General features: G+C 40.2%; 1 protein-coding gene across 3 annotated transcripts in view; it reads right to left on the reverse strand.

The window, feature by feature from the left end:
- helz (helicase with zinc finger) overlaps positions 1–26,871 on the reverse strand; it is a 174,593-nt gene that overhangs the window by 117,972 nt on the left and 29,750 nt on the right. For all 3 annotated transcript variants that reach the window (XM_055653763.1, XM_055653760.1, XM_055653762.1), the window contains 10 exons: positions 25,130–25,351; positions 22,232–22,268; positions 20,256–20,380; positions 16,938–16,994; positions 13,376–13,424; positions 11,979–12,054; positions 10,461–10,659; positions 9,811–9,918; positions 8,313–8,613; positions 5,572–5,839 (listed from right to left, as the gene is read on the reverse strand). In XM_055653763.1, the coding sequence (XP_055509738.1) occupies positions 5,572–5,839; positions 8,313–8,613; positions 9,811–9,918; positions 10,461–10,659; positions 11,979–12,054; positions 13,376–13,424; positions 16,938–16,994; positions 20,256–20,380; positions 22,232–22,268; positions 25,130–25,333 (1,424 nt within the window). In that variant the 5' untranslated portion in view covers positions 25,334–25,351. The remainder of the gene's footprint in view (positions 1–5,571; positions 5,840–8,312; positions 8,614–9,810; positions 9,919–10,460; positions 10,660–11,978; positions 12,055–13,375; positions 13,425–16,937; positions 16,995–20,255; positions 20,381–22,231; positions 22,269–25,129; positions 25,352–26,871) is intronic.

A 26,871-nucleotide genomic window follows, 5' to 3' on the forward strand; every position in this document is an offset into this window, starting at 1 on the left:
ATTTAAAGCAGACTAGGTGTACTGTAAAGTTGGTGGGAGAGGTTAAAAAAAATATCTGAATGAATTCATCTCAGAATTTTTAGTGTATCATGTTGTGAATAGAAAATATAAATAATTCTACTCTGAATGAAAGTTATTTCTGATTTGATGGAGAGCACAAACTTGAAGATTACATATTTGGAGAACATTAAAAGCAGCAAGGTTGATAATGTTCCATCAATTGAAAATTAATAATTTCCTAATTTATTTTGGAGCAGAATGATAAACTTTTTAAACCCTTGAATGTAATATGCTAGGGCAGCTTGAGATCAAGATGAATAAATACACAGGCACAGAAGAAATCTATCCCAGGTTATTGAGAGAGGCAAGAGAGGCGATTGCTGGGGGCTTGACGAAGATCCAGCCTGACCACCCGAGTGATTCCAGCATTTCCTGCTTTTATTTCAGTCTAGCTTGGGAGCTGGTTTGACTTCTGGTCGCACGGAAGGCAAATCCACACAGAGACTGAATGGACAAAATGCCGTGCAAATTATGTACGTTTCTTTCATTTTAGTGAAAAATTAACCATATTACTCCCTAATTCATTCATGTTTTACATGTGTTGACACATGCCATCAACGGAAGAGTAAAAATAATATTCTGCTACCAAACACATTGCCAGTGCCACTTTATTTTTGTTTGATTATCATCCCTGGCTGAGTTGCTGACTCCATGAGTCAGATGTTTATAATTCAGGTTCCATTCCAGATAGAATAAAGAACAAAGTCTTGGCTTATGTTTAACTTAAATTCCGAGGTCATAAAGTTTAATTGCAAACAAAAAGTAAAAATCCTGGGGAAAGAGACGGATGAATGTTGTTCTTAAATGCCTGTAACTATCATTCTCATCACATCCATTTATATCTCACACTTCTTTACACAAAAAATATCTTTCATGGTCAAGTTGGGAAAAGGGGAAGTACAACGGGATCTGGGGGTCCTTGTTCATCAGTCACTGAAAGTAAGCATGCAGGTACAGCAGGCGAAAGAAAGTGAAGAAAACGAATGGCACGTTGGCCTTCATAACAAGAGGAGTTGAGTATAGAAGCAAAGAGGTCCTTCTGCAGTTGTACAGGGGCCAAGTGAGACCACACCTGGAGTATTGTGTGCAGTCTTGGTCTCCAAATTTGAGGAAGAACATTCTTGCTATTGAGGGAGTGCAGCGTCGGTTCACAAGGTTAATTTCCGGGATGGCGGGACTGTCATAAGTATGGAGCGGCTGGGCTTGAATACTCTGGAATTTAGAAGGATGAGAGGAGTCAGGGAACATGGGGAGAAGGCAGGAACGGGGTACTGATTGTGGATGATCAGCCATGAGCACATTGAATGGCGGTGCTGGTTCGAAGGGCCGAATGGCCTAGACCTGCGCCTATTGTCTTTTGTCTATTTAAGCCAAAAAAACTGTTCGTTCACTGCCTAAATTCTTTAATATACCACTTAAGCAAATACATTATTGCTCTAATGATCTTGATATTCCATGTGGCATTTTAATCTATTAGATCATTAGTATAATTCTGAATTTAGCAAAAACAAAACTGTTCGTTCACTGCCTAAAATTCTTTAATGATCTTAAGCAAATACATTATTGCTCTAATGATGTGGCATTTTAATCTATTAGATCATTAGTTACAACATTAGATTTCCAGACAGTGGCAACTCTCAAGCAATTAATGATTTATAGATTGCTTGAATCATCAGCATTGGGACACAAAACAAATAGACAAATAACAAGGACTGCAATATTTACACTGGACCACAGTTTATAAACATATGCTCTTGCACAATGTTTAAATTGTTGTATTGAAGTCAAACACCTCAGTTCCCAGTGTTAAATCTATAGCAGTAAATGTATTTGGGCATTAGTTGTCATTAACTTTGTTACATGCCATAATCTTTCTTGGAATAATTTGCTGGATGAATTTCGGATTTTTGTCTTGCAAGAAACTGTTCCACATAGACAACAAATCCAATTGAGATGCATTCCTACCCAGGTACTAAATCAAACATGTGAATAGCAAACCCACTGGTGCTTTGGGAAGTTCAGGCAAAATAAAATCACAAATCTCCGTCATCACAATTCTGAAGCTTATCCATAGTTGCTCACCTGCATACACTCCATAAATTCTTAGTGTAACAAATCAAGACACTTACAACTGCTTTTAGTGGATCTAATTGTATGAAATAAATATTGAAATGATTTTTCACTATACAGGTGCACAAACATTTATCCGACGATCCAAATAACGAAAAGCTCTGAATAGCGGACATTTTTTCGGTCCTTGAAAAAAGGTCCTTGAAGACGTTCACTGAGGGCGGCCCGCAGAGGTGACAGCGGAACCTCCGGTCGGTCCTCGAAGGGGAACTAAATCCCCATTCATAAAAGAGAAGGTGAGGGTATATTGCGCAGGAGGGTTAATAATTGACAATCTGCTGCTGCCTGCCCGTTGAGTTAAAAAGTTACCACGGTAGACTCACGATACACAGTGTATCGTGAGTCTTGCGTGGGAACGTTTTAACTCAGCGGGCAGGTAGCAGCAGATTGTCGCTCCCTTCAGTTTCACCCCACCTACACCCCTCTGCTTCCCGGCCATGTGTGTGACCCCTTCCCTCCCCTCTCCAGCTCCCCACCCATTGCACCGGCGCGGGGGCTTTGCACTGTCTTTACGTCGGAGCCAGTGCCAGTCACCGGAGACGTCAGGACCAACGGGACACCGGCCCCCAGGCCCACTGCAAGCACGGAGATCCCAGAGACCCACAGCCAGCAGCAGCCCAGCCCCGCTCCAACTCCAGAGGAACACGCTCCCCGTAGGGACAAAAGCTGATGGTGTGCAAAGTACGTCTTGGTCTTGAGGTTGTGGATGAGGGGGCGCAGCTCGGGCTGTGACGTCTCCGGCCACCCCCCTGTGCAGGAGCTGAGACTGGGAACTGTGGGGTTGTTTGCAGTTGCAGAGGGAGGGGGTAAGGGCGGTACAGTTCCCAGTCTCAGCTCCATTCTAGGGGGTGACCGGAGACGTCAGGACCAACTGGACACCGACTGCAAGCACGGAGATCCCAGAGACTCACAGCCAGCAGCAACTCCAGCCCAGCCCTGCTCCAACTCCAGAGGAACCCGGGTTGCGGATGAGGGGGCGCAACTCGGGCTGTGACGTCTCCGGTCACCCCCCTGTACAGGAGCAGAGGCTGGGAACTGTACCTCCCTTGCAGGTGAGCAGGAGAATAGGGTTGTTTGCAGTTGCAGAGGGAGGGGGCAAGGGCGGTACAGTTCCCAGTCTCAGCTCCATTCCAGGGGGGTGGCCGGAGACGTCAGGACCAACGGGACACTGACTGCAAGCACGGAGATCCCAGAGACTCACAGCCAGCAACAACTCTAGCCCAGCCCCGCTCCAACTCCAGAGGAACCCGGATTGCGGATGAGGGGCCGCAGCTCGGGCTGTGGGCGAACTGCCACTTGTCGCTGTAGCGGCCCATCGGGGAACGGATTCCTCTGGAGTTGGAGGGACAGGGAGACACAACGGCTTTTGAGAATGGTGGGCAATCACTTCCAAAGTTCTGCCCACACAGTCAGTACACCTCTCCTACACTTGTCTCCCGCACTAAGATCATCTCGCAGAGAATGATCCCAGCCTAACCCTCCCTATTCTCTCCTATTCTGCAAGAAAAAACTACATTGAAGACTCAAACTCGCGATTGAGTAACTGCTGGGATCGTGGCGCAAACTCGCGACCTTGCGGATATGAGCCGAGCACTCTACCACTACGCTAAAAATCTTCCATTCCGAAAGCCGAAAAATTCTGAATTACGAAAAGTGTCTGGTCCCAAGGCTTTCGGATAAAAGGTTGTGCACCTGTACTTCGGAAAAGCAGCAAACATAGCAAAAGACCCGGTAATTCCCCCTTCTCCCCAATCCCGTCTGGCAGAAGGTAGAGAAGTTTGAAAGCAGCACCATCAGACTCAGCTTTTCCCCTTTTGTTATCAGGCTTATTAATGGTCCTTCCATACGCGAGGGTACTGTTCGATTCACCTCTACCCCATTAGGGACATTGGTCTTTGTCTCTGGAACTGAGTATATATATTCTCAGTAACGTACAGAATAGTGAAAGGCATGGATAGAGTGGATGGGAAGAGGATGTTTCCACTACTGGGAGAGTCTCAGACAAGAGGTCATAGCCTCAGAATTAAAGAACTTTATTTTAGGAAAGAGATGAGAATACATTTCTTTAGTCAGAGGGTGATGAATCTGCCAAATTCTTTACCACAGAAGGCTGCGGAGGCCAAGTCAGTGAATATTTTTAAGGCAGAGATAGATAGATAGATTCTTGATTAGTGCAGGTGCCAGAGGTTATGGTGAGAAGGCAGGAGAATGGGGTTAGGAGAGAGAGAGAGAGAGATAGATCAGCCATATTGTATACGACTGTTATATTGAATGGCGGAGTAGACAATTGGGCCGAATGGCCTAATTCTACTCCTATTCCTTATGACATTGCTCCCATGTATAAAAAGTGATTTTTATGGTGTAATCTGTGGCAAGATACAGTTCAAAGTTTATATTTTGACAGCTTGCAAACTTCCTATCAATCCTCTTGCACCTCACATTTTCTTTTTTTTCCTCTTCCTAATATTTCAGATGAATTCTCTTGTTTACACCTTGTGCCATTCCAACTTCAGCCAATCAACATAAAGACCAATATTCAAATCTGACCACACAAATACGAAGCCTTCATTCGGAAATTTTCAAACTAAGATTGAACATTGAGTACTTGAGAAGTGAATCCCTGACCTCTATATGTCTATATGGGTATATAACTTTATATGGGTATGTAAGTAGCCATTTACACAGCTCAGCAAACCCTGCATGGTACTCAACGAGAAATGGGAATGGAAGCCAATCCTCTTCCTTTCCTTCACCGCCCCACTCCCTCCCATCAACTCCCTCCCCTGCCCCAAGCTAGGATATACTTAAGCCAATTGCAACATCTTTACTTCGACCCCGACTAAAATCAGCTGCGTCAAAGGACTGTGACTAAGCTTGAGGTTTTCCTGGTCAGGGCAGTTCAATATTTCATGCCAGCTGTAAATGTTGAACAGTGGGTGGAAAACAATGTCCAAAGTTAAAAATGTGCCTTGCTGAGTACACAAATAGATGCTGCAGAATTTAGCACAACTTCATTTCAGCTGTAAAACACCAAAGTTGTGAGAAAGAGATAGCAAATTAAAGCCCATATATGCAATTTGAAAATAGTAATTCTTGTAGTTATCACTGATCAAGGGTTATTTACCACAGTAACATGTGGAAATACAGCAAAAAAAAAAGCTCTGCATTGGTCAAACTAGTGAAGTTTAGAAACATTAATGTACCTTTGTAAATATTATTTCAAAAGGAAAATGCAGATCCACATTATGGTCTAAAAATGTTTCACCTTTGTCACTACCACAGAGGATCATCAGCAAAAATTACCAACAAATATACTGAGGCCCAAGTTATAGAAGGAATTAATACTTGTAACACTTAGACTCCTTTCAATTGTGTACTTACTTGCTGACTTCTTTATATTGTGCTATTTCTTCGATGTAAAGTAGGTCGTGTAATCGGGACTGATAATTAGATTTGGTCAATGATTTATCAAGCACGGATTGAGTGAAGAGCTGATCTGCAGACAAGGGAATCTGGTACCGGGTCAGGAGACTCTTCTCCAAGTCAGTAGTTTCATTTGGCTCAAATTCTACAATCGTTTTACAAGTGGAATCCCATCGCTTGGCCGTAGTGAGAAGTTGCTGCCTTGCCTGCATCAGATGTTCCAGATCTGTAAATTAAATATGCAATTACAATGAAAACATTTACTTTTTACTGAAATTGTTTCCATGTTTGTTTTAAACTTATTTTATTTTCATAGCCTGCAGACATTTGAAGCACATTAACCAGATCTACAAAAGGCGGTAACAGGAGTGACTACATGCCCACAGGCCGTTCCAGTTGTCAGGGAGCCAGCCGTCTATCATTTTTCCAACAGCTAGGTAATGGCCAAGTAATAAAGTCACTGACATGGCATTACATTCATTCAGGTTTATAGTACAAGATGAATGCACACCAGTCCCTTCTACAAAGCTTCTACACATTTTTCCCTACAGGAACAAAGAAATTGTGAAATTGAAAACAAGGGCTCCATCGAGTTCACCTTTAACTTAGTGGTCACTCGATAGGATGATATTGAAACTGTTGAGTAATCATCAGCATTGATTTCTTTCAAAGGGTGTACAACGGACCTCGATATGTGCAAGATAAAACCTGTTGCTGGAATGAATTTAGCAATTTGCGTACATAGTCCCCACTCATCATGTCAAAATTTACTTGCACTCTATCAAAAACAATTATTTTGTACATTAAAATGCATTTGAATTAATTAACACAATTTGTTCTGACTTCCCACTAAGGAGCCTCTTTTATCAAACCAACCACTCTAAGAAATAACGATGCCTCAGATTGGATAAATAAATTGCTCCGCTCAATCAGTGGCCAGCTCTCCAACTTCTATTGTTCAGGATACAATGAAACAGGATTTTCTAATCCCTTCAGAATCTTAAAAATGCTATTCTCTATCAAAAGCAGCACATTCACTTCACAGAATAATTCTTAGAGCATCATAGTCATACATCATGGAAACTGGCCCTTCTGCCCAACTTGCCCATGCCGGCCATGGCGCTACATCTACCCTAGTGCCACCCACCCGGGTTTGGCCTATTTCCATCTCAACCTTTCCTATCCATGCACCTGTCGAAATGAATTTTAAATGTTGCTATAGTATCTGCCTCAACTACCTCCTCTAGCAATAGACGCAAAATGCTCGAGTAACTCAGCGGGACAGGCAGCATCTCTGGATAGAAGGAATGGGTAGCGTTTCAGACCCAGAGATGTTGCCCGTCCTGCTGAGTTACTCCAGCATTTTGCATCTATCTTCAGTGTAAACCAGCATCTGCAGATCCTTTCCACACATACCTCCTCTGGCAGCTCGTTCCATGTACCTTAGGTTCTTATAAATCTCTCCCATTTCACCTTAGACCTATGTCCTCTGGTTCTCGATTCCCCTACCCTGGGTAAAGGCTCTTTGCATTTACCCCATCTATTCCCCCCATAATATTATTCACTCTTCATCATTTAATATTTTTATCTTTTCATGTGCTCTGATTTTTCTCGGTGTAGCCTTACCATCTTATTTACTGGTGGTGACCAGGACTCCATATGTTATAGAGATACAAAACTATTTTGGCTAAAATTGGCCACTAAATACATTTCAACATCAGTTCTCTTTACTCCAGAGAGAGGCATAGTAAATAAATTATAGATTAACACGGCAGGATAGCAATGAGAAAATGCTGTGCTGTCAAAGGTGACACCTGAGGCTCCTGCTCTCCCAGGCAAATGTGTAAAATTATGGCCATGAACACAGTTTTAAAGAATAGGTGAGTGGTATTTTGATTGGTATTTATTCTTCAATTATTGTCACTAAAAAACAATTCCAGCCTTCATCTCATTGGTATTTTGTGGGATTATACTGCATGCAAATTAGCTGTTGGATCCTACACTTGCTACATTACAGCAACAATAAAACTATCAAATTACTTAATTAGCTGCAAGACATTTTGCACTGTTTACAAAACACGCACTATAAATTTCAAGGTTTTTCTTATTGCAATTTAGCATCACTGCACTAACAAATTAACTCCTCAATTGCCATTACTACTCGGAGATGTAGAAGAGATATAGCTTGCGCGCTCGCTGATAGTAAAACCAAATCTTCCAGTCGTTATTTCTTGATTAATTGGACCTTTATTGAAGTAGTACAAACAAAGAAGTGATTCATATCAAGAAATAATGACTGGAAGATTAGTTTTTATCAACTTAACATAAATGGCTCCTACAGTCATAATGTAAAGCCAGTTTCCTCCAATGTACTAAGATCAAAAAACAAAATGAAAATTAAGTGCATTAGGTAAATTTGAAACAGATGTCAAGAGAAGTCTCTTTACTCAAAAGATGACTAACTAAAGTAACAGATGCTAAATTTGCAATGCGATTTTACAATTGGAGCATAAATGGATTTTTCTTATCACGTTTTTCCTTCTGTTAATTTGTGTAAATTAACTGCCAACATTTCATCATTTCAATTCAGGTGGTTACCAAGAAAATCCAGAGGCTTTGACCCCTTACTCAACAAGTCATTACAATTCTAAATTAAAAACTAACATTTTCCACACACGGAGAAATGATCAAATTTGTACCTTCTATGGATGCCGCGTCCACCATGATCCGTTGCATTAGGACAGGCTCAGACCCAAAGTCAAAAACTACAGTTTGGCGAAAAGTTCCAAAGATTTCTGTGCTGAATTGTACACTAACTCTATATATACAATGGTCCATTCCATTCTGAGCCATCTTTACTCCTCCTAGCCACTCTTGACAGTTCTCTGGTACGTCTTGTACCACTTGGGTGTTGAGGTCACCAACAGAAACAGTCACAATGGAAAAATGAGGGCGATGAGCATCATAGAGCAAGGCTATCCGATACAGCAAACGTGGAGGCTGAGGAAAAGGAAAGTGGCATTCATTTATGCAGTATTAACTCCAAAAAAAAATATTTTCAATTGCATTTTTTTACATTTCCCTTTTTCATCTTTTTCATGTCCTTTGTGACATTTTATTCAACCTATATTTACACTTTCTACAAAGTGTTTTTATGTTTGTAAACGTAAGCTATGTCCTGCTTCAACAACACTGAAGAGTCATATATCATCACCCACAATTTGACTGAACACATCAAATTCGGACAAATTCTAGGACACTAAAATTTGAGAAATTACTGCAGGAATTTCTCCAAGAAATATTCCCAGTCCAGTCAATCTTAGTTGCTTCACTGAACTTTCCGTCACACCAGTCACAGCAGGAATGGGGTTGTTCTGTAATATTTACAGATAATTAAGTACAGTCCAAGCTCTTCTGAAATGCCACCTTGCAATCAGGATTTAGATAATATCCAAAGTACAAAATTGCTGATGATAGAAATCTGAAATAAAAACAGAAAGTGTTGGAAACACACCACCGTTCATGTAGCATCTGTGGAATGAGAAACAGAGTAAATGTTTGTGGTCAAAAATCCTTTATCAGGAAAGAGAAAACATGTTACATTTAAGTTGCAGAAAGACGGTGGAAGGGGATAGATAGGATGAAGGGAATGTCCCTGATAGGATACGACCAGAGTTGCCGTGGGAATAGGGTGTCGAGAGCGATTGGTGGAAATGGAAAAGTAGGCGAGGAAGTCACGAGCTATTGATCATGTCAGAATGCTGAACCTAAGGACAAAAGTAGAATTAATATCCAGTGGTGGAAAGTTCAATGGTTAACTTCGTCTTACCAAATTACATTTTGAATTATATATTTTGTGCCATGCATGTCTTTGCTAACAATATTTCAAGTAAATGAATAACTTCCATAGCATGCATTAATTAAAGTTATGGCAGTGGATAGATGAGTTGGAGCCAGGGATGGGTGGGGTGTTAACTACTAACCCTCTTTAACATACCTGAATATGAAAGAGGATTATGGTAAAAAAATATTAATACTGCAGTTGCTCTAAAGCCCCATTAGAATCTCGTGTTGAGAATGACCTAGTGAAATAAATGACCTGTGATATCAAAGTAACATTTTCCTGTGTGATAAATTAAAATCTTTAATGAGTCACCATAAGCCTACAAGGAGTAGAAAATATTACAACACACTTACTTGACAATGAAGTATGAAGGTCCATAGTTGACTGGATTTCTTGGTTGTCACAGTTATTGATAATCCTGGGCTATGATCCACGGCTATTCCATCCACCGATTCACTGAGCTTTAGAAGTAGAATGCAAACTCACTTTAGTACAGATGTGCTTCCAAGGAATGCGAATCAAAAATCATCCACAAATATCTGTTAATCCAACCCCTGGGTTTCATTTTCTGCGCTTCAACTTTCCCCAAGTGCAGTGGTCAGTTATCTGTTCACGTCATCTTTTGTAATGCTTATATTCTTACAAATTTTGCCATTTTTTCCTGAACCCTTGGTTAGGTTGAATGGGATGAAGATCATTCACCCCTCAGGGCCTCACTTAAACACAGCATGCATCAGGCGTCGTGAAATTGTGGAAAATACAAGAACCAAGCCTGTCCAGTTTATCGTTGAACCAAAACCACCAAAGCAGATTAATTGATCTTTCATCTCTGTTGTTTGGCATATTTGCCTGAGCACAAAATGGCTGCAGACTTCCACCTAGAGTTTTTACACTTTATAAAATGTACAGAATTTGCAACAAAAGTTATTTTTGAACACCAGAGGATGTGAAAGGAAGGATTTATTTCCTTTCTTTTTGAAATTGACCAAACAGATCTACGTACCACTTTTTCTGGAGATAAGGAGTTCATCCATTTTTCAATTAAAGTTTCCATATAATTCCCGACAGATTGTTTATTTTCTTTTTGTTGTTTTAAACGCATAAGCCGTGAAGAGTAGCGTTTTTGCCATTCAGTCAACTCCTCCTGCGAGTGTGCAGATGTACATTGTGCACCATATCTACATATCTTCTGTTCTACAAACCTGAAGCAAGAAAAAAAAAATACGAGTCGGTTTCCATATTCGGCAGCAAAACATCTCCCATTCTATGGTACACAAAATTGCTGGAGAAACTCAGCGGGTGCAGCAGCATCTATGGAGCTGCTGCACCCGCTGAGTTTCTCCAGCAATTTTGTGTACCTTCGATCTTCCAGCATTTGCAGTTCCTTCTTGAACACAATCTCCCATTCTATGATCTTTTTGGTTTACATCACTTGCAAATTTTCCCATCCACCAGGAATTTGGCACATCTGTCGCAAATTGTGCTACACTTATCAAGAAAAGGTGAACTTTTTTTAAAGGTATAAATTTATTCTAACAAAAAATCTATTCTTTAAATGCAATCTGTATTTTAAAAATAATAAAGTTTGAAGAGGCTGCGCAACCTGCTGAGCTATTCCAGCACTTATAGTCATAGAGCTGCGAAATAGGCCCTTCAGCCCATCTTGCCCATGCCAACCAAAATGCCCCATCTACACTAGTCCCACCAAGCTGCATTTGGCTCATATCCCTCTAAACCTTTCCTATCCATGTACCTTTCCAAATTAATTTTAAATGTTGTTATAGTACCTACCTCAACTACCTCCCCTGGCAGCTTGTTCCATAAACTCACCACACATTGTGAAAAAGTTGCCACTCAGATTACTATTAAATTTTTCCCCTCACCTTAAACCGATGCCCACTTTGTCCCTTTGTTCGTAAACCAGCATCTCCAAATCCTTGTGTCAACATATTTATTTTACCTTCCTCACAAATTCTACAGCTTTCACTGACCAAAAGGCTGAAGCCACACTGATTAAAATAGACAAATAACCATTTTATCTTTCCAAACATTAGCTCTGTCTCCAGCCAGAACTCTATCCATCTCATTGACCGACACATTATTATGCAGCATGACATCTCACAGCACCGCCCATTTCCAAGCTCACTTTTGACATTAACTACCCGCATGCTGCATTTTGCTTGCAGCTTTACAGCATCAACTCTTACCACAAGATACCAATAATAAATTAATGCCAGCGCTTGGACCATTTAACATTCAAAAGTAACGTTTAGTCTCTCATGTCATCCCAATGAACCCAATTCATGGAAAATCCCGTGGCCCATGCTGTTACAAGGAAAAGGAAACATACCTGGGAACTGCCCTTTAGAGATAAAGGAATTAGTGCATGCACCAGTTAAATGTGGTTGTTAGCAGTTAGGCACATCACACAGTTCTTGAACAGCAGAATGGCAATTTAAGGAATTAGCTCACAAATAAAGCAAGTAGTAATTCTAATGTAACAATCATCTGAACAATTTACCTTTTGCAAAGTGTGTATTCTTCACTACAGGTGACACCCCGAGGTGGAGGTCGGAATTGCCAACCATCTTCAGAATCTACAGCAATCAATTAAAGCATTGAGATTATTCTTCTGATAAGTAATCCATTTGACTAATTTGTTCTGTTTTTAAAATACCATCACATTCCAGTACATTTAATGGTCTGGTTAATATCAGGCTAAGAATCAAATGACCAAAGATCATTCAAGCTCAAAATACTTCACAATCAGTGAATTGCAACGGGTGAGAACAGTGTAACTATTTTTGAACCATACGCCTGGTCATCATTTATAGAATACTTAAGACATTAGTTTTTGAATTGGTGTTAAAAACATGAGACATCCAACCGTCTTATCCTGCAGTCCAGAATTTAATTGAGGAATGGTTTGAAGGTGGCTTCTGGCCCCAAACGCTGCCTATCCATGTACCCCACAGATGCTGCCTGACCTAATGAGTTACTCCAATACTTTGTGCTCTATGCAAGAATACAGCATCTGAAGTTCCTTGTGTCTACATTCAAGCTCGAAGGCTTGATCTCAACAAGCCAGAGACAAAATTGCTCAGCAACAGCCACTTTCCAAAGCAGTTTGCTGCATGAAACAATAAATAACCAGAGACAAAAGTTTAATAAGAAAAATCTTTATCCAGACATCCCAATGTTAAAATAAAACAAACTTAATTTAAATTTAAGTTATTCACAACTATAACTTACAATTCCCCTCCCACACGTAACATTAGCACCACAAAACGACAAAAAAATAATATATTTTCTACACTTTCTTTCCATAACCATACTGATAATTGCCCAGCCTAACTTTTAAATCTACGCCGTTGAATCCCACTGGCCCTTCCAGGCAACTCCTAGGTAATTAATTTTTTTACAGACTTTCGAGTCGATTTTCACCATTAAATCAAAAAAATACAAAAGAGGGAGAGTTTGGAGGGACATGGGGCAAACTCAGGCTGTGAAAGTTAAGCTAGTGATATGCCATTGAGACAATTTTTCACTGAGCAATCGGGATAGTATTTCGTAGCAAGATCCCTGCTATCATATCCCAATTCCAAGTGAAATCTGGATGGAACCTGGCAACATCCGGTCTGGGGGGCTGGAGAGACAGTTGGAAGACCTTTCATTCACATTCCCCTTCTTGTTTTCAATTTCAAGTCAAATACCAATGTCTGATCATTATATAAATAAGCACGTGGTTGAAAAAGATTACAATACCCTCACCCACCGCAATTCACTGCTTGTGAAGCATTTTGCACCAACTGGAGGGCACTTGCTCAACAACAAGCTTTGGTGTTCTTTGTCAAGTGCCCAACTTAAGCTGGCGAGGAAGAAACATTTAATTCATGGAACATATATTTTGTCAATTACCTTCCTCTGTATCTTCTAAGTATGCTGACATTAGTTTATTGCTGGTGACCTGCAACATAAATGGAAGAAACAGATGAGATAAGAAACAATCCCATTCTTGCTCTCATTATCATTTTCAAAGGGTGGTACAGCAATGTTTCAGATGTTGGTGAGTACTAAAAAATAGTCATAACATGTGTTATACTTACTCCATATGTTTCTCCATACTTACTCTTAAAGAAGTTATAAAATTACACCAAAGCTCAACTATGGCAGACCCATCCAATACACCATGGAAACAGGCCCTTTGGCCCACTGAGTCCATGTTGACCAACCAGCACCCATTCATACAACTCCCACTCAGTTATCCCACTTTTTCATCCACTCACTACATCTTAGGGACAATTTTACATAGGCCAATTAACCAACAAACCCGTCACGGGCGCTATGAGGCAGCAGCTCTACCAGCTGCGCTACTATGCCGCCCCAAAATAATAACCAATACTCAAATTCTATCCAAATCAATGAAGAAATACATGAAGAAATTTGCAGAACAGGCATTGCAACTGGCAAACGAACACAATACCATTAAACAAAAACAGTACACTTTGCTAAAAATAAGATACAGGTGCACAACCTTTTATCCGGAGTTCCGGAAACCGAAAAGCTCCGAAAACCGGACATTTTTTCCAGGATGTCATCTGCACACCAAAGCTCGCGTTTGGCGCCAAACCTGATCCGAAACGACCCACGGTCAACCCAGGTCTGTACTACTGTAGCGGTTGCCTCCTCCCCGGAGACCGGGGAGACACTTAAACATCTGTAATTCATTGCTTAAATGTTAGTCAGTTAGTTTGGAGGGCTTTTATGTGGGGGGGGGTGAAGGGGGAAACTTTAATTCTTAGTCCCCTACCTGGTTGGAGAGGCGGGGAGCAGGCAATGCCTTACCGGGTCGCCGTGCAGTAAGCTCCAGAGCGCTGTGGCCGCCGACTCCCAACATTGCGGAGCTGGGGCTGCGGGCGTCCGGCCGCGGGCGGCGCCGGTTGTAGCTCCGACACCGGCAACTCTACCCCTGGCTGCGCGGCGTTCCAAATCCAGCGCGGCCCGACCAGGTAGGGGACTAAGAATTAAAGTTTCCCCCTTCACCCCCCCCACCACATAAAATCCCTCAAACTAACTGACTAACATTTAAGCAATGATTTACAATGATTCCCCGGTCTCCGGGGAGGGGGCAGCCGCTCCAGACTTTTCAAGCCACCCGCGCTACCTACCTAATCTACGCTAAAAATCTTCCATTCGGAAATCCGAAAAATTCCGAAATCCGAGAAGTGTCTGGTCCCAAGGCTTTCGAATAAAAGGTTGTGCACCTGTAATGCTCTTTGGAAAAAATGTAGTAGCGGACCAGAGGCACCAGGAATATACATCACAAAAACAATGTGTATGTTAATAAGGCAATAAAATCAAAGCAGCTGCTGAGACTCATTTTCAGAGTGCAGTATTGACAAACAGCAATTACAATAAACCTTGGTCCGGCCTCATTTACAGCACGGAGAACAATTCTGATGTTGATACCATGAAAATGATCTAAAAGAATTGGAAGTCCAAAAAAAGATTTACTGGGATGGTACTAAAAATGAGAGGTTATATTGCTAAGATTTTCAAATAGGCTGGAGCTCTTTTCAGCAAGGAAGAAAGAGATAAAGGTTTTTACAATTCCGAATGGGTTGGTGGAGACTGGTTCTCTGGATGCTTTCAAGAGAGAGTTAGATAGAGCTCTTCGGGATAGCGGAGTTAAGGGATATGGAGAGAAGGCAGGAATGGGGTACTGATTGTGGATGATCAGCCATGATCACATTGAATGGCGGGCTGGCTCCAAGGGCCGAATGGCTTACTCCTGCACCTACTGTCTATTGATCATGCAGAGAATATTACATATTTGGGTAAATCAGAACTAGAATAAAGATCACTAATAAATCCAAAAGTAAGGTCTTTATCCAGATTATAATTTGGGACAAGCACATTGGGAAGTTATGGATAGGCTGGTTGTTTCCCATGGAGCAAAGAAGGTTAAGGAGTGACCTTAGAGGTATATAAACCTCTACTGACCTTAGAGGCATATACACGCTGAATGGTCAGTCTTTTTTCCAAGGGTAGGAGAGTATAAAACAAGAAGGCACAGCTTGAAGGTGAGAGGGGAAAGATTTAAAGGAGACTCGAAGGACAACCTTTTTGCACAAGGGTGCTGAAAGAGCTGCCTAAGGAAGTGACAGAGGCAGGTACTATTACAATGTTCAAGAGACATTTGGACAAGTATATGAATAGGAAAGGTTTAAAGGTGTATGGGCCAAATGCAAGCAAATGGTTATAGGTCAGGAATACATTTTGGTCAGCATGGACAATTTGGGCCAAAGGGCCAGTTTCCATGTTACATGGCTCTAACAGGAGCTGGAAGAATTTACATTTATCAAAATAACCAAATAGGCAAGGTAGTCTGAATCACAATAAGGCTGAGATTAATGGAGTTACTTAAAAAAAACCTAATTCACCGATTTGAAGGAAGACCACTACCCTTACCCAGGCGGGCCTATATTCATGTTGGGTAGCACAACGGCACTACAAGTCACACAGCTCCAATAACCCAGATTCCATTCTGTCCCCTGGTGCTATTTGCAAGGAGTTGGATGTTTTTGCTGCAACTGTGTGGGTCCCCCCCAGTTCCTGTGACATGCCAACAACAAGAGGGCTGGTTGGGAACTGACTACAGTAGAGTGTCCTTGTGTAGGTGAGTGGAAGAAGAATTTGGTGGGGTGGGGAGGAGCAGGTAGGTTGCTGCTAATGGCTGAGAGAGATAATGGATTATAGGGAATAAATGGGACAATGGGATTGCTCTGGAAGTCGTTGTGAACTTCACGAGCCAATATTTCCCGTTTCCAGGGACAAGAAATTGCAAAAGAACTCAGCAGGTCATGGACGGACGACGTTTCAAGTGGGGACTCTTCTTCAGATTGACAGGTCCCAACCAGAAAAGTTGTTTCCCCATTCCCTCCACAAATGCTACCTGACCCGTCAAGTTCCTCCAGCAATTTGTTTTCTAATTCCAGCATCTTGTCTCCATTTCCTGTTTCTATATTGGGATTTACAGTGCATGTATCATTTTGGTTTGTATCAAACCTATAATAATGATTGGTAAAAAGTGATGCCAATGAGATGCCAAGATTAATTACACGTGTTAAAGTGTGCAAGAGTGCCTTTCGGAATGCCTAATTGATTGATGTGGGAGAAGTTAAGGAATGACTGATATGTAAAAAAAAAAAAAAAATGCCTGTAAAAATATATATACTAAAAACTGTTGCTGAATGTGCAGCTTCCTCAGAGATGAGTAACACATCTTCAATGACTGTGATATGCAATGGAGATCATTGCCAAACAAAACCCATAATGATTAGTATGAATTAGGCCCAAACTTACTGATGCATCATTTTTATATTTGTACTATCCAGACACCATGTATGAATGGTATGACAGAATGAGATCAAATATTGTTATGAATCAACTCTTCATTAACTCTCAACAGATTACTCACCTCCATTTCCGTAAGTAGTACTTTGAGCCTAGTTACATCTTTCGTTATCAAGCCATTCTAGAGAAAATATTGAAGAGAATGTAACAATTGAGTATCGAATATTCAAAGATGTTAATTTTCCCCAAGGACATATCCAAGCTTTGACCACTCAGTGGCTGTGTCGTCAGCAGCGCTATGCAGTCACCTCTCCAATGTAATATCTTCCACTGTCACAAGCTCTGCCATATATCCTGACTGCCCTAATGCCAGGCTCAATTAAGAATCAAGGGAATACAAGACAAGGTACAATGCAAAGTTTCTTAGAACAAAATGCTGTAAAATAGTTATGCTCCTGTATTTGACAAACTGATATTCATGTGCATTTTGTTCTAATTTGAAGCATTGGGAATTTTTTTGAAGTGTTCCATAAAAGGTTATGAATTATACATTGAGGTACTTGTGGATCCATCAAAAATAACATTTGTTTCTTCATGTTTCATCTTTTATTCATTGTGTGTGATCAGGTCCATATTTTGTTTAAACATTACACTACGTGGGGACATTTGAAGCTCATTTCCTTGACACTTTATGCATGTTGACATTTTGTGTTGTTAACATTTGTCACAACACTGCAGGTGGTTAAACTCATGAAGTACAGCAGATAATCACAAAGTTAATTTGAACATATAACAATAGACATCTCTGTACACTTACACCCCAAAGCTGAGCAGCAAGTCTCCAGTTGAAATGTGGTGGACTCATTCCAACATAGAAGAGTGCTGAAAATGAATAGATGACTTGGCTGACAATGTGTGCACCAAACATGATTCAACTAATCATGTCCACCTTGTAGTCTATTAATGCACAATTTCTGAATAGTTTCAAAGACTTTTCAACTTGGTCCAGGTGTGTAGAGAAGGTACATTGTGTACAACGCTGATGCTAGGTTCAAAACAAAAACTGCACTGATTCTAGGCAAATAGGGTGAACATGATCGATATCCCTCTATTGTGAAGGTGTTGGTGACACCATGCGTAAGTTTCTGTTGGGTAATAACATTTAGATATTTGAGCACTTATTGACAATGTGCTAATTGTTATTGGCAGGGCTGCTAATACCCGATGGAACAAGAGGAAGTAACTGTCACAGAGCTCTTCAAACATGTTTTTGCTGTAAATGTATGTAACACTACCTGTAGTCATTCCAATTTATCAGCAGAAACTCTACCACAAGCAACATGAACCATTGAATGGAAATCTAAGAGGCTGCCAAGCTCAGGCTGCAAACAGCAAGACTAACAAAATGTAATTAACGTTTTTGAAGGTGATAGGATGCTGTGGCTGCTGGAATGTCTTTTTGATTGTTTTAATAGAAAAGTGGCACATTATGTCAATAGTGGAATGAAATGGGACAGGAGAGGCTTGAGTAGAACATAAACCCTGGCATTGATTACAGGGTATGCAATCTCTTTCTGTTGTATCCTCTGGTTCTTGTCAGTATAAACTGCTAACTCATTCTCAGTGGATACTGCAAATCATATCAATGTGATTATAGATACTTCACTGTCATTAGTATGTCCAATGCAGCATTCAAAGAAATGTCTATACACAAATGGCAGTGAGAATAAGCAATGAATTCCTTCAAAATAGGCTAACACGGGAGATTGCAATAGAAGACTATGGCGAGAGAACGAGGTGAGGAGCCGCAGAAAGTTACAGATGATCACAATCATCAGCATACACAACTTGGACTTATCAGCCCGCTTCGGTACTGAAAATATATGTCATAAGAACGGTCAGACTAAATCGAAAAAATGATAAAAGTGATGTATTACTATTAAATTTGGAACATTTACTCTTGCAAGTGTGAACTTAGCCATTCACACTGTCAAAACTGGTAACCTAACTATGATTATTCTGTTTATTTGATGATACATGCTGAAACATGTGAAAATTACTATTTTGCCTACCACATATTATATACATTTCCACAGTTTAATCAAATCTCATGGTTTGAATTCTACACATAATTCCCAACAAATTCCTCTGCAGTGTTAATTCCAGATATAGAGTACTTTCATAACCCATTAATCAGTAACAGTGACAAGTATGGGTGACAACAATGGAATGGATTCTCACAATTCAGATTTCAGCAGTTCATATTAATATGTCTTTTTCTAAAATCTTTCCAGGAATCTTTCCTGAAAACTGCATTGGTTCATTAATTTCAATCCGTTTCATCATGGTCTTGGAACTTATTTGTATTGAGAGGGAAACAGCGGCCGGGATAATTTATGTACAGGAGGTTTCTAGTAGTTGGTTACATTACACAAATAGCAGGCTTACAATCTCTTCCCTGGAAGCCATTGACAGGGCTACAGGCACATAAGCCTCCAGGAAGTAGCTGAAGAGAACTTTGGTGTAAACCAGCATCTGCAGATCCTTCCTACACCTTATATTTCACTTGTATCAGGTGAACATGTTAATTACCTAACACTGCAATAATTGTAATCATAATTGACAAAACTTGTGCAGTCAAAGGGAGAAAGTAGGTAGTTTGTGTGCCACAAGCAGATGTTTTCCTTCTCATAAAATGGCAAAATATATTTGAGACTGACACACAGGGGCTGCAAATTTGTAGTCTCCTGAACTACCGTAGACTGTTACTGGATGAGTGGACAACACTCAAGTATGTTAAGGAGCACTTGCATTTTGCACAAAATCCTCATCACTCAATCGTGCACACCCTATTTGCCTAGAATCAGTGCAGTTTTTGTTCTGAACCTAGCATCAGCGTTGTACACAATGTATCTTCTCTACACACCTGGACCAAGTTGGAAAGTCTTTGAAACTATTCAGAAAATGTGCATTAATAGACTACAAGGTGAACATGACAATTTAAATCGCCCCAAACCTCTTACACAAACTTCATGGGTTTGAGCTAGCCACTAAAGGGCCTGTCCAACTTAAGCGATTTTTTTCGGCGACTTGCCGGCACCCGTCATAGCTGCAGCAGGTCGGCAAAGATTTTCAAAATGTTGAAAATCCAGCGGCGACCAGAAAAAAGGTATGACTCTTTGGGCGACTACTCACGACCATACAGGTGTCACGTGTCGACATGTCGCGAGGTGACGCCTGTATGGTCGTGAGTGGTCGCCCAAAGAGTCGTACCCTTTCACAGAAATCACATTGCAATGTAGCTTAAGAAAACAAAAAATATTAAAATTGAGCACCTCTTCATTTTTACAAACCACTATGGCACAATATTAACAATATTAATAAAATTAATTTGTTCTACATTATGAAGGGAGGGAAATAAAAATCATAATACACGACCTACCAAAGATTCCCCCATCAAGGATTTTGATAAAATGCTGGACACTGCTTGTAACTTGCCCTCCACGTACATGAGGCGAAACACTGCTTGCAGTGTGCCGTCTCCTTTGGCCAGTCCCTCTGCCAACACTGTAGACACAGAAATACAAACCTTTCTTTACTTCAGACTTTATTCCCAAAGTTCTATCAACAGAAATTATGAACTGAGAACCCAATTATTTTTATTAGAAAAGTGTGTTTTGGGGGAAAATAAATATTTGACCTAAATATTTATTTTCCCCCAAAAAACACTTTCCTAATGCCCTTCATAGTTTGTTTATCAGCAAAGGTATACAGGGCTATTGGAACAAAAAGCTGAGGAATCATCAGCCCGACTTGGATGAAGTAGGGAAAAAGGCAATCAGGTACGAGGGTTTGTAAGTGAAGTAGAACAGCAACATATCTTGCAATGCTGCTTTCTGCATGAGACAGCCATCCCCTCTGCAGCAACATGCACTGTTCTGACCATAAAAATCATACAAAAAGGTAATCAGCCAAGAGATGTCAGAGGGAAAGAGCAATGAGAATTTTGGTTTATTTCGACATTTATAATAAATTGCTTTAAAATTATCATGAAATATGGATCCAAAGATGGGTAAATCAGGTGAGGCACACATCAACATTGACTGAATGGCTTCAGTCTAGTGATACTAAACGGGCAACAAGTATTCCTATTGTGGGTTTATTTGCTTCAAAGTAATAAGATTTTTCAGAATGATGAATTGAAAATATCTAAGATCATGAAGAAAACATGGGGGGGGGGGGAGGAAATAATCAGGGTGGTGTAGTTAATAAAATGAAGTTCTTGGCTATAGAAGATAAATGGGCTTCACCTTCACCTTAGAGCTACTAAAGCTCCAGGCTCAATACTAACCATAGCATTAAAAACACTAGCAAAGATGAGAATGAAGAGATATTATAAAGTAATGAGGTTGAAGGTTACTGTGATAACTAGCACTCTACTGGTGACATTTGCTCCTTATGGTTTCTAAATTTCTATGAAAGCATTAAAACTACATGTTAGATAACACAACAAAATTACATTGTGCATGGCACAGGAGGAAAATGAAAGAGTGCATATTATTAGAAAGACTTTACATGCTATAATTAGATTGCTGTGAGCACCAGCAGAAACCAGAGTTCTAAAAGGTTCTATCAGATCACTGAAAAAATCTAATCTCTAATTTGCTGCAGTGAGAGAATAGATTGCTGCCCATCCTAAAAATTGAAGACTGAAGAGGCCAGAGGCAGGAGGGGGCTGGAGGTGATAGGAGTCAAAGGGTAAACATTAGAGACGTGGGGAGTGTGGGGTTGAGGTGGTAACCAGCAGCAAGTGAGAGGGGACACAAGGGTGGAAAAAGGGGAATAGGGGATAGGGTGGAGGCCAAAAGAAGATTTGGTGTGGGGTGCTATGAAAGAGAATAGAATAGAATAGAATAGCAGGGAGTAAGAAAGAGGAGAAGAGGTATGACAAAAAAAAAAAGGCAAATAGAATTACAATTTGGCCATATTGAATTAGATGGAAAGTTAGTTGCAATCCACATGCTTGAAGAATGGCCAATGAACAAGGTAGCAGAGAGTTATTGAGCCGGACAATCGTAGCGTTGAAATTCGGGAACATATAAACAATCCCTTCCCACCACAAAAACAACCTAATTTTAACAGCAGTCACAAAGTGTCACACAAATATCACTCAACATTAACCATTTAACAAGTTGAAATTCTAGACAAATGCACATCTAGTTGTGGGGAATTAGTTGGTACTTTAAAAAATTTAAGTTTGGCAAAATATTATGCACAAAATGGATATCCTTCGGTGTTCACTGACATCTAATATTCAACAACGTTCAAAGTTCTATGTTGCATAAAATATCCCACAGCCCCACCAAAAATATAATTCTACATCGTTATTTATGTAAAAGGAATAATTGCAGAACATACCAATTTTACAGTCTTCATCAGCCTGGTCATAGTTTTTCTGCAACAGAGAACAAGTATAGTTATCTTTGACATTACTGCTTAATATTCCGCATAACCAATATCAATCACTATTCGTTAAACCTGAGCTCCTGCAAGTAACCTAATGCAAGATCTATAGCTAAAGCATCGACAATTCTTTCCTCCACAGGCACCGATGCCGCTCGACATGCTGAGTTCTTGCATTCATTTGATTTTTGCTCCAGTTTCCAGCTTCTACAATCTCCCATGTCCCCATCATTCTCTATTAGCCTTAGTCCAAGGCAATCTATTATCTAATTATTTCTTTTAAATGGGGGGGGGGGGGACCTATATAAACACTGCTGTCACTTCTACATGGTAAAACCAAAATGTATAAAAATGGCTATTATAATCTGACAATGTGCACTTTAACCATATTTGATTTTTTTCTATTGTCACAAACATTATAGAGGGCAGTGTATGTCCCATTTTATTGAACTCCAGACAAAATATCCAGCAACTTTGTTTGCAACTGTGGCAAAGCAATGAGTTTACTACTAAATACAGTTCTAAAATAAATGGAGACACTAATCAGTTTGATTATTTGGTCTCAATGCAATTAAACATAAAATATTTTTACTCAAAAAATACGCAAAATATCACCACGTGTTATAATGGGCTGCCTTAATGATACTTGCTTCCTATACACTTGGATAGACACAAAATACTGGAGTAACTAGTGAGACATGTAGCATCTCTGGACAGAAGGAATGGCTGACATTTTGGGTCAAGACTGAAGAAGGGTCTCGACCCAAAACATCACCCATTCCTTCTCTCCAGAGATGCTGCCTGTCCTGCTGAGTTACTCCAGCATTTTGTGTCTACCTTCAATTTAAACCAACATCTGCAGTTCTTTCCAACACTGGTAAGTTCTTGCTTGACTGAGATTAAAAAATTTAATATTCCACATGCGCAATAAATTGCTTTAATTATTTTTTTTAATTTATAGTTTTTGCTAATATAAATAGGGGACTCCAGAAACCACGCTTAACATAGTAAGTTTACCGCCATCTGTGAAATCTTCACAGTCAGACCCATGAAGCTTAAATCACATTTAACTGTGCCTTCCAACAAATACAAATAGACCATAACTAAATCCAATCCAAGTTTTGGGTGCACAACACCTACAGAGGCGTTGCATCCACAAATTCCCAATGGCTTGACTGTCTTCTGCAAGGACAGGGACAACGTAGGCTTTTCTAGGCTTGGGAGCATAACACAGACCTGCACACAAACTGCTGAACAGGCCCAGTGGGAATTTTGGCATGGAAAAGTGATACAAATTTGTACAGCTCGGTTCTAATTCAAACTAAAGGAAAGAGAATGGACTATCATCAGAAACCGTTCAAGAAGGAACTGCAGATGCTGGAAGATCGAAGGTACACAAAAATGCTGGAGAAACTCAGCGGGTGCAGCAGCATCTATGGAGCGAAGGATATAGGCGAAGTTTCGGCCCGAAACGTCGCCTATTTCCTTCGCTCCATAGATGCTGCTGCACCCGCTGAGTTTCTCCAGCATTTTTGTGTACCTATCATCAGAAACTGTTTTAAGCACTGCAGTTAGTTGAACATATGCATACTAACATATGCAAAGTTATTAATTCAGGAAGGAGGGAAGGAGCAATCGATATACAGGAAAAGCACAAGGAGGATTTGAAGCAAATAAGCACTTGTTATGCAAGTGCACATAGTACAAGGAACAAATTGCGTAGTACATGCAATGTGTCCGTTTGGAGGATATGACAATCATCTGACTCATGGCTGCAAGAATCCAGAAAATAATCTGAACTGAGAAGTGGGAGTGGATGACAGAAGTCAGTGTAGGATCTTTTGTCATTAATAGCAAACTCACTTAATCATAAGAGAGAATACCAAGAATAGGCCTCAGGCCATGTAAACTATGGATAACACCAAGAAATAAAAATAGTCTTAAGACAGTAACGAGAGTTACATACTCTCTCCTTGTATCATCTGTGATGTGTTAGAATACAAAAATATTGATTAGGAAAGCAGGTGTGATAGATTTAATTGGAAATATTCAACTTCATTTTTACAAAAGGAGGGGTGGTGGTGGTGGTGATGGTGTGGTGGGGGGGGGGGGGGGGTGCATGTGCGTGTGTCTTCCTGAGGAGAGAATTATTGGAGCTGCACTCATTCAGGCAAGTGAAGAATATTTCATTACATTCCTGGCTTGTAGCTAGTAGATGGTGGAAAAAAGTTGGAAGTCAGGAAGCAAGTCATTCACAGCAGGATATGCATCTGACAGCCTCTTGTAGCCACATTACTGGTGAGGCTTGTCCCGTTGAGTTTTTGAGCAATGATGGCTTCCTGAATTAATAGCTTTGCATATGTTAGTATGCATATGTTGCACTAACAGCATTGCTTAAAACAGTTTCTGATATAGTCCATTCTCTCAAAGTGCAGTGTTGTCCACTATTAAGATGGAGATTCTTAAGCAGATACAACCCACCTTCCTTCAATAATATGGACCTGCATATTAGTGTGCTCCAAAGACCTTAGTTTCTAGCTTTTTGATCAGAGCAAATAACTACCTTTAATTAACTTGTGTTTCTGCAAGCACTGCTGCTCTTGGAAAACTGACGGACACAGCCCCAAGCCATGTGGTGGTTTGTAAGCTGATCACATTCGAGTCTAATTCTGAACAAAGCTGTCAACCAAGAGAAATTCCAACATGATTTGTTTCAAGTTTATAAACAAAGGCACTTGGGGAAAGCAGAAAATGTATTTTAAGCATGCTATCCCTTGCCCAGCTTTAGTTGTAGAGTAAAAATTGCTCTTTTATCCTATTGTGTATGCAGTTAGAACAAAGCACATTACTCACGAGTTGCAATAAGCAGGCTATCCTGTAGAGAAGACTTTCAATTTGAATACGGTCTATTTCTGGCTGGCATGATGTGCTAGTGATGGAAGGGTGGCCAAGGGTGATGAGCGCTTCTGTGCAATACTTAGTAGCCAGCTCATATTCTTGCAATCTCAGACATTCAAATGCTTGTTCACATGACTTTTCTGGTCTCCTGTATGCCATGACTCAGCAAGCAAAATGCTGTAAAAAAAAGGTAAAGATTGTTAATTGTGCAATGTGTTCAATTTGTTAGCACCTAATTTTTTTTAAGGTAGCCAAAAGCAAAAGCACCCTACTGGTATTTGTTCATCTGGTCAAGATTCACATTTCACTTTCCCATCACATGTACTTGGGAACGTACCAGTCTTCAGCAAACCAGATTTTTTTTTTTTTAAAAGAGCGACATCAATTTTCCAGCAATAGTTTTTGACATTGGAACCAGTGCTGGCTCGAACACTGTGTGTTGTGGATCAAGAATAGTACCTTCACCTTTTAACTAAAATAATTCACCCTTCCTCCATGAGCAACATTCACAACTATACGTTGGATTTATCCAGGTTTTACTTCTACAGTCAGTCATATACATCACAAATTTGGTCAGGAGATATTTCAGTTGAAATTTTAACGTTAATTCTGAAGTGGGAATGATGGAAACAGCGTTTATCAATAATTTTTTTTAAATCTGGTGTGTACAAACTGGGTTGCTGTTCACAACACGTACATCTAATCTGAATGTCCGGTAATGTGGCGTTTTGACACCTTTAAACATATTACCAAAACAACATTTGCTGCAGTTATGTCCTTTGGCCATCTCTTGTCAGTTAGTGTAATGTTTAACCTGTCAGATGGGAATGGTCGGTTTTAACAGCTATTATCATAAAATGCCTTTAGAAATTTCCTCGCAACCTGTATATTTTATAATGGATAAATTATGTGGGAAGCAAGAGTGTTTCAGAACCAATAGCAATGACGACCCATGCTATGGCCATGTCATGGTAATTTTCGGTCCTTCACAAAAAACATGCTTGCATCAATCTGTAGTGTGCATGGTTAAGCATACATGTTACCATGGTCCAGGATTTATCGACACAGGTTGATCATACGCTGAATAATACAACCACATTTTAGTTTGGAAGTGGAAAGAACTAATAGATATTGCATTAATTGCAATGTGTAAAAAGAGTTGAGATACTGTATTATAATTTTGCTGCATGTCATTGTGATCTATATCATGTCCTGATTGGTGAATATGTTTAATTTGCTTCATTGAGCATAATTCCGACTGGTAACTACGCACTTCGTTCGAGCACATTAGCGCAGGCGTCATGCAAACCGTCTTAAATGACCACCTAAACCGTCATTTGGCAACCTAAAAAGCTGCCACGGTTGCCCGGCTGGCAACAGGGAAAAAAAGTTAAGTGAGAGCCCTGGTTACGCTGTAAAATGATGAGGGTAGCCAACCCTGCTTCCACCCACATTTTGGCATTGTAATTCCAATGCACAAATACACACCACCTTAACAACTGTTCCTGTTTTATGTGATTAACTTTCGTATGAATCAACAGAGAGCAAATTGTAGTTTGTTTAATTATACAGAGATGCATAGCCTCTGAATCATGCCATGAAAACGAGATAGAAACAGAATTTAACAATCCAAATGTTATTATCTGATAAACTGTTCTCCCCCTACTGGTGAAAAATGTATGGATTTTAATTGCTGT

This window comes from Leucoraja erinacea, chromosome 23 (assembly GCF_028641065.1).
Source record: "Leucoraja erinacea ecotype New England chromosome 23, Leri_hhj_1, whole genome shotgun sequence".
Lineage (NCBI taxonomy): Eukaryota > Metazoa > Chordata > Chondrichthyes > Rajiformes > Rajidae > Leucoraja > Leucoraja erinaceus.